Below are 18196 nucleotides of genomic sequence, written 5' to 3' on the forward strand. Positions count from 1 at the left end.
CTAAGCAAGACCTGGTTAGAGGGTTAGGACAATGTCATGAGGTCCTAGTTATGACTAAAACATCACTCATGTCCCTCCAAATGTGTACAGTTAATGATATAATATGAAGAGAGATGTTGCACATAAAGATGAGAACACTCAACAAATTAACAAATAAGATGTTCACTAATCATTGCATTATACAATCCACTAGTATAATTACTGAATGAAGGAGAAACATGGAACTTATGAAGTTATGAAGCTTTGATAAGCATGCAAGAGAGGGTAGGCACTGAGATGCATGCATGAGAATCAAATACTACAGCTCTGAAATCTGTTTCCTAAATGTTGGTTATGAACCATAAAGTTATCAGAGCGCCTGACAAGGTAACTACATGTTGATTTAAATAAATGTTTTGGGTCACAGAGTAATGTAAGGTTACAATCTGGATTCTGACTGAAAGCAACAACGTGGAATTTATAGATTCATGAGCCTAATATGAGGTTTTTCTGGCCTGAGTGCTGGCTGACAGGACGCCCAGATGTTCCTGGTATCTTTAATATCCCCTTGGCCTCTGTCAGTTTGCCCCCGAAGTCCATCTCCTGTGCGCTGTCGGTGAACGAGGTGACAGTGAAGCAAAGTGCTGGATCCTTGAATTAAAAGCTGCTCCTGTTTTCTCACCTCGTAGGCTCAACCACCTCCTCTACAGCACTCCAGAATGAGGGCGAGCTGGGTGACGATGACGTCTTTACTGTAAGCACGTTTCCCTACATTCATTTTCTATTTTACTTCAACAAAGCTCGTTGTAACTGTGACACATTCTCATCTATGTGCTGTCTGCTAACAAAATCAGGTGTCAAAAGTAGTCTGAATGACATTAACATTAACACTCGGCAAAGTGGGTAATTTTCTGACGGGATCAAAATTCATGTGATTGGTTGTCTCCAGGTTGTTGCTTCTGGGTATTAGAGGACGTTTGCATAAAGTTGAACTCTTTTGAACTTTCTCAGGTTGGGAACATTTTGAGTTTGACTCACAATGGGCTGCATCAAGATGTTATTTGAAGGTTGGGTTTGCAATGAATGACATTCTTCTGTGCGAGGCGCTGTGTTAGTGATGGCTTAATAAAATCCAGGAAAGCCAATTAACAGATCCATGACAACTCTCAAATACACAGACTTCCTGGATGAGATTTCATATCTAACTGCTACCTTAAAGCAAAACTGCGTGGGACTTTGTGTGGCTTACACCCTCAGGCAAAATCCAAACTTTTTACAAAGTGTTTTGTGCACGATGCACTAAATAATAATCCATCTAAATAAGTATTTCAACTCAGGATCTGTTTCCTGTCACGCCTACCTGCCACAGCCCACTGAATATGAGTGTTGTTTGTGTGTCAGGGCCTCTCTACCTTAAGTTAGCAAGAGGGACCCCTCCCCCTCTGTAACCTGACACCAGGAGCAGCAGGCAGGGTCACAAGGTCACTTCCTGTATCCCACCACCTCGCTCTCTCCTGATGACCCCCCCCCCACCTTCTCCTCACCCCTACTCTCCAGTTGAAAAAGAGAGTCGCCACCAAACTAGCAGCTAGCAGCTGTTTCCCAGCTTAGTGCAGGGCCGTTGATTTACGAGAGGAAGTGCCTCGTGGTTCATCTTTGACTTGAGCTGTCTGTAAGGGCCAAGACTAATAGGTGCTCTGCTGGGAGTGTACAGCCACCACAGAGACGCATACAAACACATGAGGAGGGGCGGAGGGAGGCTACAGCGCTGTCAGAGGGTGGAGCAATCCCTGAAATGGAGCATCGGGTTTTTAGGAAAGTTAAAGCATTCAGAGCAACAAATCCAAGACGGTTTCTTGTTATTGTTGCTCAAAAAGTTGCCAGATTCACTCAAAATAAGACCCAGCTGCTCACTTTCACTTCAGATTAAGTCCTGCACAAGCTCTTAATAAAACAAATTGTGACATAGCCTTTATATTTCTACTTTTGCCTCGTTTCAAACTGATTAATTTAATACAAACTGTTATGGTGTATGAGTTCTAGTGGCTCTGACACACCAAGAAATAGCACCAACAAAAGATAACTGGAGAAATATTTTGTGTTGTCTCATCATAGCTGCTTTTAAAATGCTTTTTAACACAGCAGACCTGCACATACATTCTTTTCCTAACTAACCTGTAGCCCGTATTTGTAATCCAAAAACCACAGAGGAAAGGCAAGGCAAAATCTAGCCTACCATTTTTCCTGAGTCTATGTTTAAACGTCTCATTATATGTGTCTGATAAAGCACTGTTAAGTTTACCTTCACACTGATGCAGTCAGTGAAAGGTGCTCTGCTTGTGGAAGTAAGAAAATAGACAGGGTTGTCAGGTCTGTGGGTTTCCTGTGGAACTGGGCGACATTTGTTGTTTTTTGGCCATGGGTTGAATTCTTTGTGCGCTCGTTGGGTGGACTTATTTGAATGCAAATTACATTGATATATGTTATAAAGAAACTGCATACTTTAAATGAAATAATGTATTCAACCCAAGCCCAGTGCACATATGATGTGCCTAATGCTCATCACACACTGGTGTCACTTTTATTGGCTAGTTTTGATCTGCCATTTGGTGGGTTTTGTGACACAGACCTGGCAACCCTGAAAATAACACAGTAAAATAATTAGTAAAAACATATTAAAGGATGAAATCAATGATCCACAAGGTTGAGGCAAGGTTTGTCAGTTAGCCTTCTTCACTATAGATGTGCTATTCAAGACGAAACCCAACTGGTCCCAACAAAGTATTGGGTTTTAAGATTGGCTTTGGATTTTAAAATGTAGCTTGTAGAGTGTCAATCATTGGCTTATATACATGTAAAACAAGTAGCAAAAGGCATTGCAGCGTTGTACACATTTGTTTAGTTCAATAAAGCTAAAATGTACCTTTTGGTCTCAGTTCAAGATCTAATTTGGCCAGTCATGCCTCAAAGACAAGTATGCATCTGGCCTTGAGTTTTAGGCCTGTACAGAGCTCTGATCTTCTCTGACTGCCTCCACCACTGTTTTAACATAAACCCTCAACTAGTGCAAACTGTGCAGGACACAGTGGAAACAGTCTGGGGGATGATCGGCAACAGGTACTCAATAAGCCAAGCAAAGCCAAGACTGTCGGCTCGGTGTGTCATGACCCATCTGGAGTTATGACTCAACTAGTGTACTGCCTGTTTGGAACACCTATCTGTTCAGAGCGGGCCATTTGCTTTGGCCTCAGAAGTGCCGCTTGCATAGTTGCAGATCAACTTTATACTCAATGCTGCACTCCCTTGAGTCTGCAGTAATGCACACGCCATATGTGAAATCGATTGGATGAACAGTTCTCGAGAAATGTGAAGGACAGCCATACACAGAGACAAACCAAAATTCCTTCCTTAATAGTTACATCATGCTGCTACAGTACCACCTGGCCACATGGCTATTCATGCATCATATATACACATATCCACCAAATATGCTTGTGATAGCAGAAAGCAATCAGAAGATATAAATTTTTTTGTATTATAAGTCTTGCCAACAGCATTTGAGCAAACATTTAGGGCTAGCTGTAGCAAAATTGTATGGAGTATCAAAAGTCAGATAAAAATAACTTTTTCCGGCTTGGTCCAGAGATGTTCTGTATTAAATTTCGTGACAATTGCTTAAAATTTGTGCAGCCAGTAGTTAAAAACACAATTTCTACAAAATTCAAAACGGAAGCAAGTGAGTCTAGATGCTAATGGCATATCTTGTATCGACAGATTCATCTCAACCCACAAACTTTGTTTCGGAAGTGTACTGTTTAAAAGTTACAGGCCAAGAGTATTTTTTATATATGGCCAAATTGCAGCAATTCAACATTGCACTCCTGTGTGTCTTCAGCAGTACATCCGCCAAGTGAGAAGTCGATCAGAAGAACAGCTCCCAAAATATGCAAAGGACAGAAGGACAGACAGACAATCCTTCTTTTATAGTTAGATTATGGTTAGATATGGGTATGAATAATTACTAGCTAAATTAGCTTTTTTGCTGACAATGTCCATTTTGTCTGTATGTCTTTGTCTTGGCATTTCTTCTGTCCTACACCTGATGGTCACAGTCCTCAATCCTCTTCAGAGAAATGACAAAAGAGAACAAACAGTAAAATGTCTTTTAAACAAGCATCAGACTGTCAAATTTAACATTAATAATAGCCTTAAAATCACGTGTCCATAACTATGGGATACATTGATGGGTTCAGTGCTGCATGCTTAGCCTGTGCTAATGACCTTTCCTAAAGTTAGCGGTGGCGGCAGAGTTTGCGAGGCGGGCAGTCGTGGACAGGGGGAAATGCTGCAGCAGATTTACAGCCTTTGGGGGGACGGGGGAGGATGGTGGGGGCGCGGCGGAGCTGGGGAGAGCTAGAATGGACATGCTTCCCTAAATTATTCCTCGTTTGCCAAACCTAAACTTAACCCAACCCTTCCTCTGTCCCTCCCTTCAGCACGTCTCCTCTCTGTCTCTATTTTGGCTCATTCACAACAGGGGGAGTGAAAGCTATTGAAGCAATTCTGGGCTCATCCCAGGAGAGCGAGACGGGCCTGTTGAAGGATGAGTCCTCCCGAGCTTTGAGTCGGGACATGTTTTGTGTCAGAAAATAACTTGAAATGCCCTCTGTCCAGCCTTGGGGCCAGAATATAGAGAGGGAGGATGTCCAGAAATATAAACTCTCCCCCTCAACTCCTCTCTGTTGCTCCATCCTCCTGTGCAGTTTGAGCTTGCAGCAGAAAGTCTGGTCTGTGTTTTGAATTAGTTGCAGCCGTGGAGGCCAGAGTCGGACTGGTTTTAAACCGTATCGGCTCCTCCCCCCGGTAATGTCTTCTCCAGGGGGGCGGGGCCCGGAGCGGAGGCAGCATGTTATGTTATTTTTGGCTGGCTGCTCTGAGGGCTTTGTAAGAAAGCTGGGGGAAATTCTCAGCATGGCGGTATCCATGTGGGGAGCAGGATATAATAGGGATGGCTTCAGCAGACAGACAGACAGACAGACAGACAGACAGACAGACAGACAGACACACACCAGATCTGGGTCATATAACTCCAGCAAATAATTCACAGCTTTGATTTTAGGTGCGATGGAGTGCCAGATTTTGACACATGGGGTCAATTTCAAAAACTTTGTGAAAACTTTGTTAGGATTTCCGGAATGATATGTTACCCGACGGCGATCCAAGTTTATACTGCAAGAAATATAGTTTGGATTTGATTGTAGGTTGGACAGCAAGTGACAAAAACATCAAAGCATTTGAAAATGATTAGGGGAAAAAAGACACAGCAATTTTATAGATGTTGGTCTGTCAGTTGGTCGGTCAGTCAGTCCTCCACTTTGGTCCAGACTGAGATTTCTATGGCTGCCCCCAACTTCAGATTTTCCTGGCCCAGTCCTCAGACAGGCTTCCATTGATCTCAGACTGTATCCCAGTCTATTAGGACCGCTAACTGAGCTAACTAGCTAATGGCAGCTACAGCACGGTTAACAGCAGTGTGCCATTGACTACAGTGTTACAAGAGGAAGGGTCCGTGTTGCAACAGTCCGATGGGCAACAGTCTAGTTGACTATTAGGGGCAGCTCTAAAATTTCTCAACACATATCGGATGAGATGTCTTGGAAACTGGTGCAGACATTCATTGATTAATCCTACACTGACTTATGTGATTCCCTGTAGATCCACCATGAAGTTGACTGTTGTGGTCAGAAACTGTTTGATTATATTGTCGTGAAATGTATTGGAAACATTCATGACCCCCTCAGGATGAATTGTAATCACACTGGTGATCCCTTAACTTTTCATCTGGTTCTATCATAGAAATGCCTAAAATATGTTATCTATTTTGTTGAGTTGAGTACCTACATTAGGCCAGACGTGTCCAACAATGTTCAAACCCAAAGAAATCTGTAATTTTATTTAAGGTAACGGTGCATTTCCTCGCTAACTGGTAGTTGCTATAACTTTTTAGAAACCACAGGATTCGTCTGATGCATCAGAGAATGAGGAAGGAAGTCTGCATAACTCAACGTAACATGAATTATATTACCATGATTTCTGCCTGAGTCTTTTTAGATAGATTTTTATCCACAGTAGTGGTTAACAATGAAGACAACCAGCCCCATAATCCCATGCTACCTCATGTCATCCTCAAAATACTACACTTGTTATTGTTTTAATGTGAGAGAGACCCCTAGTGGCAGAACTTACATTGTGTGTTTACGATGTCAATATGTCCAACAATTTGCCATGAGCCTTTGCTTGCTAAAAGGCTCTGTTGCCATGCTAGTGTTAGCATTGTGCCTAAGTGCAGCCTCACAGAGCTGTCAGAACGGCTGTGGGGTCTTGTTTCATCATACCGTACATTTCAAGCAATCTGGGGTTCAGTATCTTGCTCAAGGACACTTCAACATGTGTGCACGAGGACAGGAGTTCGAACCACCTATCCTGCCATTCATAGCCAATCTCCTCAGCTACCCCCTTCTGAGGCATGTATTTCTGGGAAGAAAGAACTGGGAGGATTTGAATATCTGGAATCAATCTTCTCATCTATTTTGTGCTTGTCAGGTGGAATTGTTTTGTTTTTTTTCATGGAAACAGAAAATCACAGAAATCTCATAGCTACTGCGAGCTGCTGGCAGAAGATGACCATGCAAAATTCAGCCCCGGCCAAAATTTTCTTTGGCGGACAAGCTTGTTGACCTTTGATACGAGTTTCTAAGGCTCTGTTGACTTCTGGCGACTAACCATGTGAAGCTCAAAACAAAATTGAGTTTTGTCATCACCGAGTTATGAAAGACCTTGCGAACACCGCATTTCCTTTGCATATGATTAATAAAAAATAGTCTACTCATCGCTACCTTTAGATACTGAAAGAGAAACTGTCCGGCATCACTGGCTTCAAAAAGATCAAGCCAGCTCACACAAAAACACCTGCACCCTTTTCACAGGGTCAAACACATCATGGATGTTTCTGTCCATAGAGGCACACATGATGAGACAGGAGTCGTCATGACCTGCATATCAGCTGGTACACTGTGATACCCCACAGGGGCTGCAGGCCCCCAGCATGCATGTCTGAAATCTGTCTGTCTGAGCACTACACGGCAGCGGCCCGACTGTCTAGTGTCTGGCCAAGGTTTGAGTTGGAGTGGAGCCCTGACAGCCTTTAGCGGAAAGGGGACAGGATACTGTTCACACACACACACACACACACACACACAGTGGTGGAAAAGAGAGAAGGAAAGGTGGAATGTGTAGAAAGTGAGATTGAGGGAAGGAGGACAGGTTGTTGGGGGGGGGGGGGGGGGGGGGGAGAGTGAAGAAGAGGGAGAGAGGAGGGAAGGGAGAGGCCACAAAGGGTGATACTGTTTGTGCAGAAAACTGGCTTCTTAATATCAAGTCGAAGCATGAAACGTCCTTCTCCAACCTGCTGAAGGATATTGTCTGTGTTAAGTGGATTTAAAACATGTAGGTGCCATTTACTTCATGGTAATATAAAAACTTGTCACAGAATCAACGCTTTAAGCCAAAGTTCAACAATATTTTTAACTATAGAAGGTGATTTCTGAAGAAACTGCCAGCGTGAATGCTGGCTGTTGAAAATCGGAGGATAAACTGTATTGCTGGCTTGAAAATTTGAATCATATTTGAATGTGTGTTGAAAGGCTGTCGCTTAAGGTAGTAATGCTTTCAGTAGTCACACCTGATGATTGATTTATCATTCAAGTCTTGTTTCATCTTGTTCCAACTTCTCTAATGTGAGCATTTACTGCCTTTCTATTATTATGTCATTGTAAATTCAATATTTTTGCGATTCAGCCCTAACACATCAGTCCTGCAGTACAATCATACCTTAATGAAGTTTTGATCATTTTTTGTTGAAATGATCATTTTTAAGATTGTAGTTTGTCCTGCTGCTTAGTCTTTTGTGCTGTTCTAAGGTGTTGATATTATATAATGTATTATCAATTACGGTACATCAGTGAGGATAAACTACATATTGTTGCTGGGTCAGATGAAGTCCATCACAGGCCTGATTTCACATAAACACAGTAGACACCAAGCCTCCTCAAATGCCAATTTTATTGACATCAGTTGACTCATGCATCCTCACGGTAACCTTATTAACTAGAAGCGTTAGAAACAACTGAAATCATCATCGTTTTTTCCACCTATGTATAGCTAATTATGTTTTAAATGATCAATGTGTAGGATTTAGTGGTATCTAGTGGTGAACTTGCAGATCACAGTGCACCTCACCACAGCTTCCCCTTTCGAGCGTGTAGGAGAAAGTACAGACACTGCAAACCTCGTGCAAAATGCAAAAGGCCATATCTAGAGCCAGTGTTTGTTTGTTTTTTTCATTTTGGGCTACTGTAGAAATATGACGGTGCAACATGGCACACCTCTGAAGTACCCACTGCCTCTATAGATATACAGGGGTCATTCTAAGGTAATGAAAACACAGTGATGAGTCTTTGAGGGTGATTATACACCAATAAAAAACATACTTATGAATCTTATATTCCATCTCTGCCATATTCTGTTAAAAATCTCCCGAAATCTTGGACACACTCTCAGTCTAAGCCTAATTTTGGCTTTGATGATTACGCCCATCCTTTCTGACTGATGCTGATGTTTTATAGCAGATGTTCTCAATAAAAGTTGGACTCGCATGCGGTGATCCACCATGGCTCAAAAAATAGAGCTCATGCTTCCTGTTTTCCCAATCAGAGCTGCGTGAGGCTTCCTGTTTTTGTTTGTCCAATCATGGCGTCCTCTCGCCCTAACTATTTGTTTGGCATATCCAATCAGAGTGCAGCTTTCAGCCTGCATCCTGTGTTTGTTTGTCCCCTCAGAACACCACAGACAGCTCATCCAACTCCTCCCAGAAGCTGGAGAGCTCTCTGCAGCCGCTCGAGTCCTCGCCCCTTCCGCAGAGACACAAGTGCGTGCTGGGACATCGCCATGACCTCCACGACCCCTACCGGCTCTCAGACCACTACTTCTTGGACCAGGTGAGACAATGTTGAGTCTAGTTAAAACGCCAAGAGCGCGGACGTCAAGATGCTTTTCCCAAGTTGGCATATTCTGATTCTAAAGATGGACAAAAGTTCAGATGAAACTGTTGTCATTAGGGCGTAATGGTAAATACAGAGATGGGAAAACTGTGAATTTTTCTTACTGTGGTACCAAAGATACATATTCCTGCAGGATCGTGGTTCACCATAACTGCCTTAATGTTAGCGTTTTTTTTAACTTAATTGAAGCATAAGTGTAGGATAGTATGAGTGCTGCTAATACCGGAATTGCTTTGTTTCGTGTTTGGACTCCATACCATGTTGTGTGATCTAAAAACTTAGCAGTAAGTTGTCACTGTGGCAGTAAATGTACAGTGCAGGTTACAGTGTGTCACTTAATAAACTCTGTAGCTTCTCAGTACTAGGAAAAGTCTTGTTGATTTTTCCCAAGTGCTGGAAAAGTGACTTGGTCAGCCCCAAAGTAAGCTGAACAGGACAGGCTAATGTTAAGCGAATGCTAACGCTAGCATTGTAAATTTACCTGTGCGTTAGCTCCAGTGCATTTGTATCTCTTTCAGAGGCCTTGAACTGCAGCATCTTTTTTTGGAGAAGTTGTAAAATAAATCCATGATGAAAAATAACACTGAATGTCTTATCTTGTATAAGATATATAAAATAAGACATTATTTATTATTTAAATATAACTATTTATTTACTCTTTTTCCATCTTAAAAATAGTTGTTGTTGTTAACATGTTGTTAGCTGTACACTGGCAATCCCAAGATGCCTTGGGTTGAGCTTGTCAACCAATCAGAAGCTAGTTTCCTGATCTGTGTGTGGGTGTATTAATAAATCCATGTGCTGATCTGAACATATGACGGTAATCGTTACAGCCCTAAGTTTAAACAGCTTGTTTCCCTTCACTGATTGATACAATTGATTTGAAAATAGGTGAGTTTTCTCTCAGTCTTATTTTAAAGAGGTGGATAAACTGAGTTTACTGGTTGTGGTGACTTTTAAATAAAATTCATGGTTGTTGTTTATTGTTGTGTCTTAAGTTTCATTGTTTCTTTCTTTCTCCTCAGCCGTTGTCTCGGCTTCCCCGTCATGTCACCTTCCAGGAGGACGAGGAGATCGTCCGCATCAACCCTCGGGAACGCAGCTGGGAGCGAACCACAGAGCGTCACGGACGGCAGTCAGATCGCCCCTGGCTCACGGGCTACGAGGACTACCGCCACGCCACTGTGCGTGATAAGTTCATCCAAATGGACGACTCTGAGCCCTACGTCCACTTTGCAAAGACGGAGGCACAGAAGCACGACTACACCTACCCGCTGGCACCGGCCCTGTCGCCCTCAGACTCTGACCCCGCCCTCGGACCCTTGGTCACTAAGGGCCATGGCGGCTCATATCGCCAAGGCTTCTCCTCTGTGGTCTCCTCCCAGCCCCGTTCCTTCCTCCCGAGCTCCCCCCCATCCACCAACGGGGGGAAGGGGAGGAAGGAGGATGGGGTGGAGCGGGCTCAGTGCGAGCACTGTGGCGAGGCCTTTTACATGTCCGACAACCGGAGAGGCCGGTGCCAGGATGCGCCGGACCCTGTGCGGGCGTGCATCCGGCGGGTGAGCTGCATGTGGCTAGCGGACACCATGCTCTACCACTGCATGTCAGACCCGGAGGGGGACTATTCGGACCCCTGCTCCTGTGACGGGGGCGAGGGCAGCGGCGGAGGCCGGCTCGGCTCGCGCTGGTTAGCCCTGCTCGGCTTGTCACTGGTGGCGCCCTGCCTCTGCCTCTACCCGCCTCTCCACGCTTGCCACCGGGCGGGGCTCAGGTGCGGCTGCTGCGGGGGCCGACACAAGGCCATGAGCTGAGCTGAAGCCTCACAAACCTAAATCCAACGCAAGCACAGGGAAAGGGAAGGACGGGGGAATACACAGAGGGGACAGGTGGTCACTGCGGCTCGCTCTCTTGCCTTGGTTCTCTGGGTTTCTCTACAAATTCCAGACACTGAAATAAGCCAAAAAAAAAACAGTTGGTGCATTTTCTGAACGGCCTGGGAAGATAAGCTCCCCCTTACGGCAGACAGTTCTCTCAGCTCTCCACGTGGCCATTTCATGCTCTGTTTCTAGTGAGAGAGCACTCTTTTTCAGGGGGCCTTTTTTTTATAGCTGACCTATATGTCATGTATCACATATGCAGGTACTTTATACTTTGTACACTGACTTGGCGTCAAAGAACTTGAATTGTTTCTTTGTTCTATTTTTTTCTCTCCTTTGATGTACGCGTGGCCATTTTGTTTATATTCTATTCCAATATCAGGCCCGCTCAGCTCTACTCTACAAGAGAAATCAGACACTACACCTCTTTGCGTGTGTGTGTGTGTGTGTGTGAGTGTGTGTTATGTGTGTGTTTGGATGGTATATGTGCATGCTTACAATGTGCGCTGAGGCCTTTCGTTGTCTGTATTGCAGCTTATTGTAAAGCTCGTGTATATAGTCTACATAGCTCTCCACCATCGCCATCTTCTTTGTTCACTGAAACAAACGTGGTACTCATCTTCATCTTCTTCTAATAGCCCAAAGATTCGTGTTTTTGTCCTATTTATTTTCTCACTGAATTGATCTACCAGCAAAAAGGGTGCTGGGCTGTGATTTACTCACTCAATGAGACGGTGCTTCAAGTCAATGCTATGATGCTCTAGCACCCGTCTCCCTGCTCCTATTACGTTAATTCAAATAGTGCCTAAACAATCACCTAAACCAGGAACCCATCCAGACTTACAATTCCAGACAGTTTTTTGGCTTATTTTACCGAAGCGGTGTGAGATTCAAAGGCTCTGATTTCCTCATTTTGTGCAGAACCTCAGTCAGCAGTCTGTGTCACGTCAAGGACTGAAAAATCAATCAGAGATGCCGTTAAAAATCGGTGCCCATTATGCCTTAAAATGTGGAGCATCGCTCCAAACTTCACCCCCGTCCCTCTGAAGATGTCTGCTATGATGAAACATGTGAGCAAGGTTACAGCTCAAAGCAATCAGCCTCACCACATAACTCTTTTAAACTTAGTTTAAACTATTTTTGTAAAGGAAAGTAACTCTTGAAAAGGTTCTCATCAAGGGTGTAAACTAAGGACTCCAGTTTGCTTGCGATGTACAATCAGCTCCCCTCTTAAAGTCCCCCACCCCCTCCTCCAGTGGAGCCCACCAGTCACATGTATGGACGAGCAAAATCATTACTATGATTTGAACGGTTCAGTGAATGAAATTAGTGTTGAAGAACTGTGATGAAATGATTTTGTCCAGTCACCCCACAGAAATGTACATTTTAAAATCAAATATAGGTATTAAAATCCTGTTACTAGTGAAAATTAGGATCAAAGCTCTTCTTTTTCAGCAAAAATCATAATAATGGATAACTTCTGACATCTACAGTGTCACTTCAGCAATGTACTGAGTCTGATTTCACACTTGTAAAAAATTATGAGTTGTAAAAGGGATCATCTGAAATTTTTGGAAAAATTTTGCTTGCTTGCCAGTGGTATGAAGCTAACCTAAAACCAGGTAGCAGTTAGCCTTAGCCTAGACTAGCCTATCTTAGTTTAGTTTGGCTCTGTCCAAAGGTAACAGAATCCACCTACTCGCACCTTTCCAGCTCACTGACATTTTACATCTTGTTGGTTTTAATCCATAGAAAAAGTTAAAAATGACGAAGTTTTGCGGGGTGTTATTTACTGGACTATTTCTTGACCAGGTGTGATGACTTCCAGGAATCTCCACTGGTTAGAAAATGTTTTAACTATTTTTAGAGATTAACCAACTATTAAATTAATCACTAAGTATTTTGATAATTGGTTAATCATTTTGAGTCCGTGCTTGAGGAAAAAATGTCCAAATTCTCTGATTTCAGCTTCTCAAATCTGAATATTTTCTGCTTTCTTTAGTCCTCTATGACAATAAACTGAATATCTTTGGGTTGTGGAAAAAACATTTGAGGACGTCACCTTTGATCATGATTTTTCACCATTTTATGACATTTTGTGGACCAAACAACTAATCAGTTTATCAAAAAAATAATCATCAGATTAATCAGTAATGAAAATAATCATTAGTTGCAGCTCTACTTTCTTTTTCTTTACCTTTGGACACAGTGCCAGGCTTGAATAAGATTATTTCCCAAATTGTCAAACTGTTCCTTTAAGGCCAAAATATTTTTTTTGTAAATTAGTGATTCACATGAGCGGCAGTTGGCTGAAGCCACAGTTGCATACATGTGACTGGTGCACACTATTCCTCCCTCTATCCTAATGCTTTTTTTTTTCTTCCATGCCAGATTTGGTACATCATCACACCAACAAAGAATAACAACAGATGTTACAACTCGACTGAATAAAAAAAGAAACAATTAAAGTCCGGTCATTCAGGGCCATGGAGGGCGTGGTGATGTACAAACTCAGGCCCTGGAGGAAAACAAAATCGCCGTCCTCACCTGCCCGTGTCGCCTGCTGTTTGAGTGACACTTCAGCCAGCCAATCACGCCCCTCACACCGACAGCACAACACTAAACTGACGGCCGCTCGGGTGCTTTAAGCTTTGTCGAAGCCTGGTTAAATGGCAGCATTGGGGATGCGACCAGGAACACAATAAGCTTTTAAAAAATACAAAATAATAATAAAAAAAACAAAACAACGTAGGACATCAGTGGGGTGCCACTGGGAAAGAACGGGAGTCTGAAAAACAGCTGAAATCCTGGAAACAAACATCCATCCCTGATTGTTTTGCCAAGGAAATGTCACTTACTGTAGTCGAAATGCAGAATGCCTGAGGATGTCCTCTTCTCCTTTTTCCTTCCCTGGTTGTGTCTGTTTCATACATCCTGTCCTGTGTACCAGTACGAGCGTCCTTGATGTGCGTGTGTGTTTATCCCACATCCTTTTCCCCTATCCTGCTCCTTGATCCAAAGCTACTGGGATCAGCTGAATATGCTATCACAAACTAACATCCAGTATAATCAGATCCTTCGATGATGTGTCAGGGACGGGGCCAATCAGATTGGAAAGAGAGAGTGTGTGTGCGTGTGTGTGAGCGTTAAATCTTTTCTGTCTGTCTTGTCTGGTGTTTGAGTGTGTTCTCACATGTCAGAGCCATTTACAAGTGCCTGAATGCATCCTCTTTATCTCCTTGTGTATTTAAATTGAGAAATTTAAAGAAATGACTCCCTGTAATGAATTAGACCCATTTTTTACGCTTAGTATTTTTACCTCTGTAAAAAAAAAAGAGCAAAAATTATATTATATATATCAAGTGTATGTTGTACATTTTTATTTCTATTTTGTTTTTTTAAAATAACTGTTTCTAACATGTACGATGGATGTAGCTCTTGCTTTTGAGAAGGAACAGGAAGTACTTTGTAGATACTGAAGGGTGGCCAGGTCTGTGAGAAAACTAAAGTGAAATGTGTGTCTTACCTTCCGCCTCCAATAAAATGAGAGAAAACAGTGAAACCACACGCAAAAGTCTGCTGCTTAATTTTACTCTCGGATTGAAGGTGCTTCCCCATGAATATATACAGTAAAGCAAAACAGGCTCATGCTCAAACAAACCACAGCGTATCTGTGTGTGTGTGTGTGTGTGTGTGTGTGTGTGTGTGTCATAATTTACCGTCATGTTCCTGCCATTTGAGTGATGTATTCTATCAGTGAATCAAATCCAATTTTCAGCTCATCAGAGGAACAGAATCCACCAAAAGACTGCTGTAAATGGACAATAATAAGAAAAATAAAAATGTAAGAAATCATAAAAAAAAAAGGAATTTACAGAGGGGGGAAAACTGTATTAAAACTTAAGCAAGGCTGGAAAAAACACGGATAAGAGCCCACACTCATGCTAGCACCTCTGTGAGGCTGCACTAACTTTCTTAAGCTAAATGCTAACATGCTCACAGTGATTATGCTAAAATACAGTAAAGTGACCACACGTCACTATTTTCCGGTAACAGTCCCTATTTTAAACTGTGTGTTAAAGGCAGACCACAAAGTGAAAGCAAAAAAAAACAAAGCAGCAGAGTCTATAGGTTGACGTGTCAGTTGCATTCTGCTTACATTCGACCAGCAGAGGGGGCTGCTCGCTATAGCAGCTTCATATCACTCTTCTTCTACTACAAACTACTTGCTTGGTCTAGTTTTAGAGAAAACTGCTTTGGGAAAACTTGGTATATACCGGTGCTTCCCAAACCATGGTGCTGTTTAATTTACTGACACGGTTAACTTATGTAGTTAGTACCTAATTTTGTCAGTTAGTCTGCACTGCCTGTCTGGATACGAGCGCTGCCATGTTGCACTGGTGATGTCTTTTGGCGGCAGAGTCTGCGCAGTAGAGGTCAGCGTTAGCGATGTGCTTTCAACTTCCTGCCAACTCAATCGCGAGCAGGTCTCAGCTGTCAATCATGGCACGAAACCATGTTTTTACAACATTAAATAACAAATTAATATGAAACTGATGAGAAAATCGAACACTTGAACAAACATCAGTGTGATAAGAACCACCTAAAATGAAAGAAACCATCATTGTTGACTTGCTGGTGGTGAGAAGTCAGGGCAGGGGTCAACAAGTCAGTGGGACTCGTCCTCAGAGGAACAAAAATGTCAAAATTTCATCTAAATTTTGCATTTTCACACGACTAAAAGCTTAACATCAATCAACCTGCAGCTGAAGAAATCTAACAAGATAGCTGTTTTAGGTACAATGCATTGCATTTTTAAGGGGCACTTTATTGTCTAAAATGGTTTATTTAAAGTAGTGGTCTTCAATAGGGGGTCTGCAACCACTAGGGGGCCCTTAGAGTTACTGCAGGGAGGGTCATCAAATTATTGTTTGAAATTACGTCTGAAAATACACATTAACATGAATCCAACAAATTATTAGCAAAGATAAATATTTGCATATTTGTGCTAACCTACTAAATCACTGTGCGACACCTGATTAGCAGTGCATTATTGAAACATTGGCCAATTAGCTGTTTTATTCCAAGTATACAGACACTCTTGTGAGCCACAATTGATCATTTCGTAACTTCACTATCAAGAGACTCTGGCAGTCCCTCCACCTCAGAAACAGCCAGCATAAGTACAGATGGTGAGGCTAACGCATGCTAACGTTAGCCATGCCACAACTGCTGCTGACATAGCAGCTACAGGTAAACAACAACAAGAGAAGATTCAAAAATATTCAATGCAGTATGTAGTAGGGGGTCCTTGCTCCATCTCTCCATTAGCTAAGGGGCCCATGGCCTGAAAAACATTGACGACCCCTGATTTTAAGTATATTTTCAACAAGAGCAGACTGATAACCAATAGTGTGAAACAGTTTTTTAAACAAATACAGAGTTTTTAGAGAGACATAAAATTGCGAGAGAGAAAGGGTAGGCCTGACGTTTGTTAAAAACCTCTCCAGTTTGGTGCACAAAACCTCTTAGCAAAGTATTTAATGAAAGGAAACACAAAGAAAATAAGCTCAGCCTGTTTCATTCTCTTCAAGATGTCTTTCCCCTGCTGCCTCCCTCCACAGCGGGAACATGTGATAGCCATCGAGGACGTCGAGCTGTTTCACTCAGGATGTCTCTGGAAAAGCATGTGGGCGATAATGATGGAGCGCGAGAGAGGGGAGGAGGAGGAGGGAGAAAAGAGAAGAAAAAGAAGGTCCCTGAGGGCTTTTGGGGGCCTGCTAAGCAGCTCAACGGCTGCAAACAGCATCACAGTCCACATGTGCAAACATTTAAGATATCTGCTCGTGTAATGGGGTCAGCGTGGCCCCTCTCTGGGTGCACAGAGCCCCGGCGCTCACTTCCCACTGAAGTTTACAGGAACGGGTGGCTTGTCCCGCACCAGTGCTGTGGTCTCATGTCCAAAGATAGCCAGAATTTTCATGTTTCACTCCGTACGACTGAGATTGTGTTCTACATTTGCGCCTAGCGAGCCTTACTTTTGCAACATTTCAGCCTGTTGTGGTTCTCCACCAAGTCTAAATTGCCTGATAAACCCACGTTGAACTGAGATGTTGCAGAAGTAAAGATTACAGGGAGCCAGATAATTGTTTAAGCATTGCCTGACCGAGTTCAAACCCTGCACCTGAGGATAAGCCAAGAAGAAAACTTCCCTCTACTCCCACCCTGTGGAAAATGTCTTCGCTGATAAGGATTGTGCAAAAACGTCTTAAAATCAGCGGGGCCATTCCACCGAATCGGTGCCTTTTCCCTCTCCGGGACAATACATGCATAAATATGCATGAAAAGTATCTGTATAAGACATTATTTTATCATGTAAACTGTCCTGCACTTTGTCCTAATTATAATTTGAAGACACATCATGTAAAACCTTTAAAAAAAACTACCCAGAAAACTGAAAATATAGGATTTCATCCCATATCAGGCCAATATCAGCAGACCAATATCAGACTGACTAGAGTACATATAAAATCTACATTTGGGTGAGACTGTAAAGAGAAAAGTTAAGATTTTTATCTGACAAGAAATTTTTGAACTAAAATAAATGTAGTGGGGAAAAAAGTACAATAAATCTTTCTGAGTGGTAGTAAAGATCATTTTGAAAGCCTCAAGCAAAGCACCAGTCCCTTCAAGCTGCATGAGAGTAAAATATTTTAGTAAATGTCCTCTGTCACTTCCTGGTGATGCGTCTGTTTGTGCTCCGATGGGGAGGAAACTTCAAACGGCGCTTCAGAGGTAACAGTTCAGGGTTAAGAGGGAAGTGGCAAGAGTCGAGGGATTAAAATGGAACACGGACCGGAAGAGTCTGGGTGAGATCTTTATTTCAGGCACGGAAAGAGAGCCTCTTCCTCTGGTGGCGCCAGTCCTCTGCCACTGTTCCATTTCCTCTTCCTCCTCCTGGTCTGTGTGCAGAGGCTCCGTCACCTTCGTACCTCCATCCTCCCCTCTGGTAGCAGTTTATCTGTCAGCACATCTCATCCCACCTCCAGCTCCCTGCACAAGACTTCCAGTGCAAAGGTTGTTCTAACAATTGATCAGCTGATTGCAAATATAATCAATCAATTCTGTCATTTTTCACGCAGACGTGTGGTTGATGGTTTGAAAATGTTTTTTTTTCTTTGTTCTACTTAAACCTATAATAAACTCAATATATTTGGGTTT

General features: G+C 42.7%; 1 protein-coding gene across 1 annotated transcript in view; it reads left to right on the top strand.

Annotated features, from left to right (window-relative positions):
• LOC146315670 (sprouty-related, EVH1 domain-containing protein 2-like) overlaps nucleotides 1–14549 on the top strand; it is a 32122-nt gene extending 17573 nt beyond the window's left edge. Inside the window, exons 4-6 of the mRNA XM_084735530.1 lie at nucleotides 669–733; nucleotides 8877–9035; nucleotides 10124–14549. Coding sequence (XP_084591656.1) covers nucleotides 669–733; nucleotides 8877–9035; nucleotides 10124–10909 — 1010 coding nt within the window. The 3' untranslated portion in view covers nucleotides 10910–14549. The remainder of the gene's footprint in view (nucleotides 1–668; nucleotides 734–8876; nucleotides 9036–10123) is intronic.
• Nucleotides 14550–18196: the final 3647 nt, after the last annotated feature.

This window comes from Lutjanus erythropterus, chromosome 14, assembly GCF_056507025.1.
Source record: "Lutjanus erythropterus isolate fLutEry1 chromosome 14, fLutEry1.hap2, whole genome shotgun sequence".
NCBI lineage: Eukaryota > Metazoa > Chordata > Actinopteri > Lutjaniformes > Lutjanidae > Lutjanus > Lutjanus erythropterus.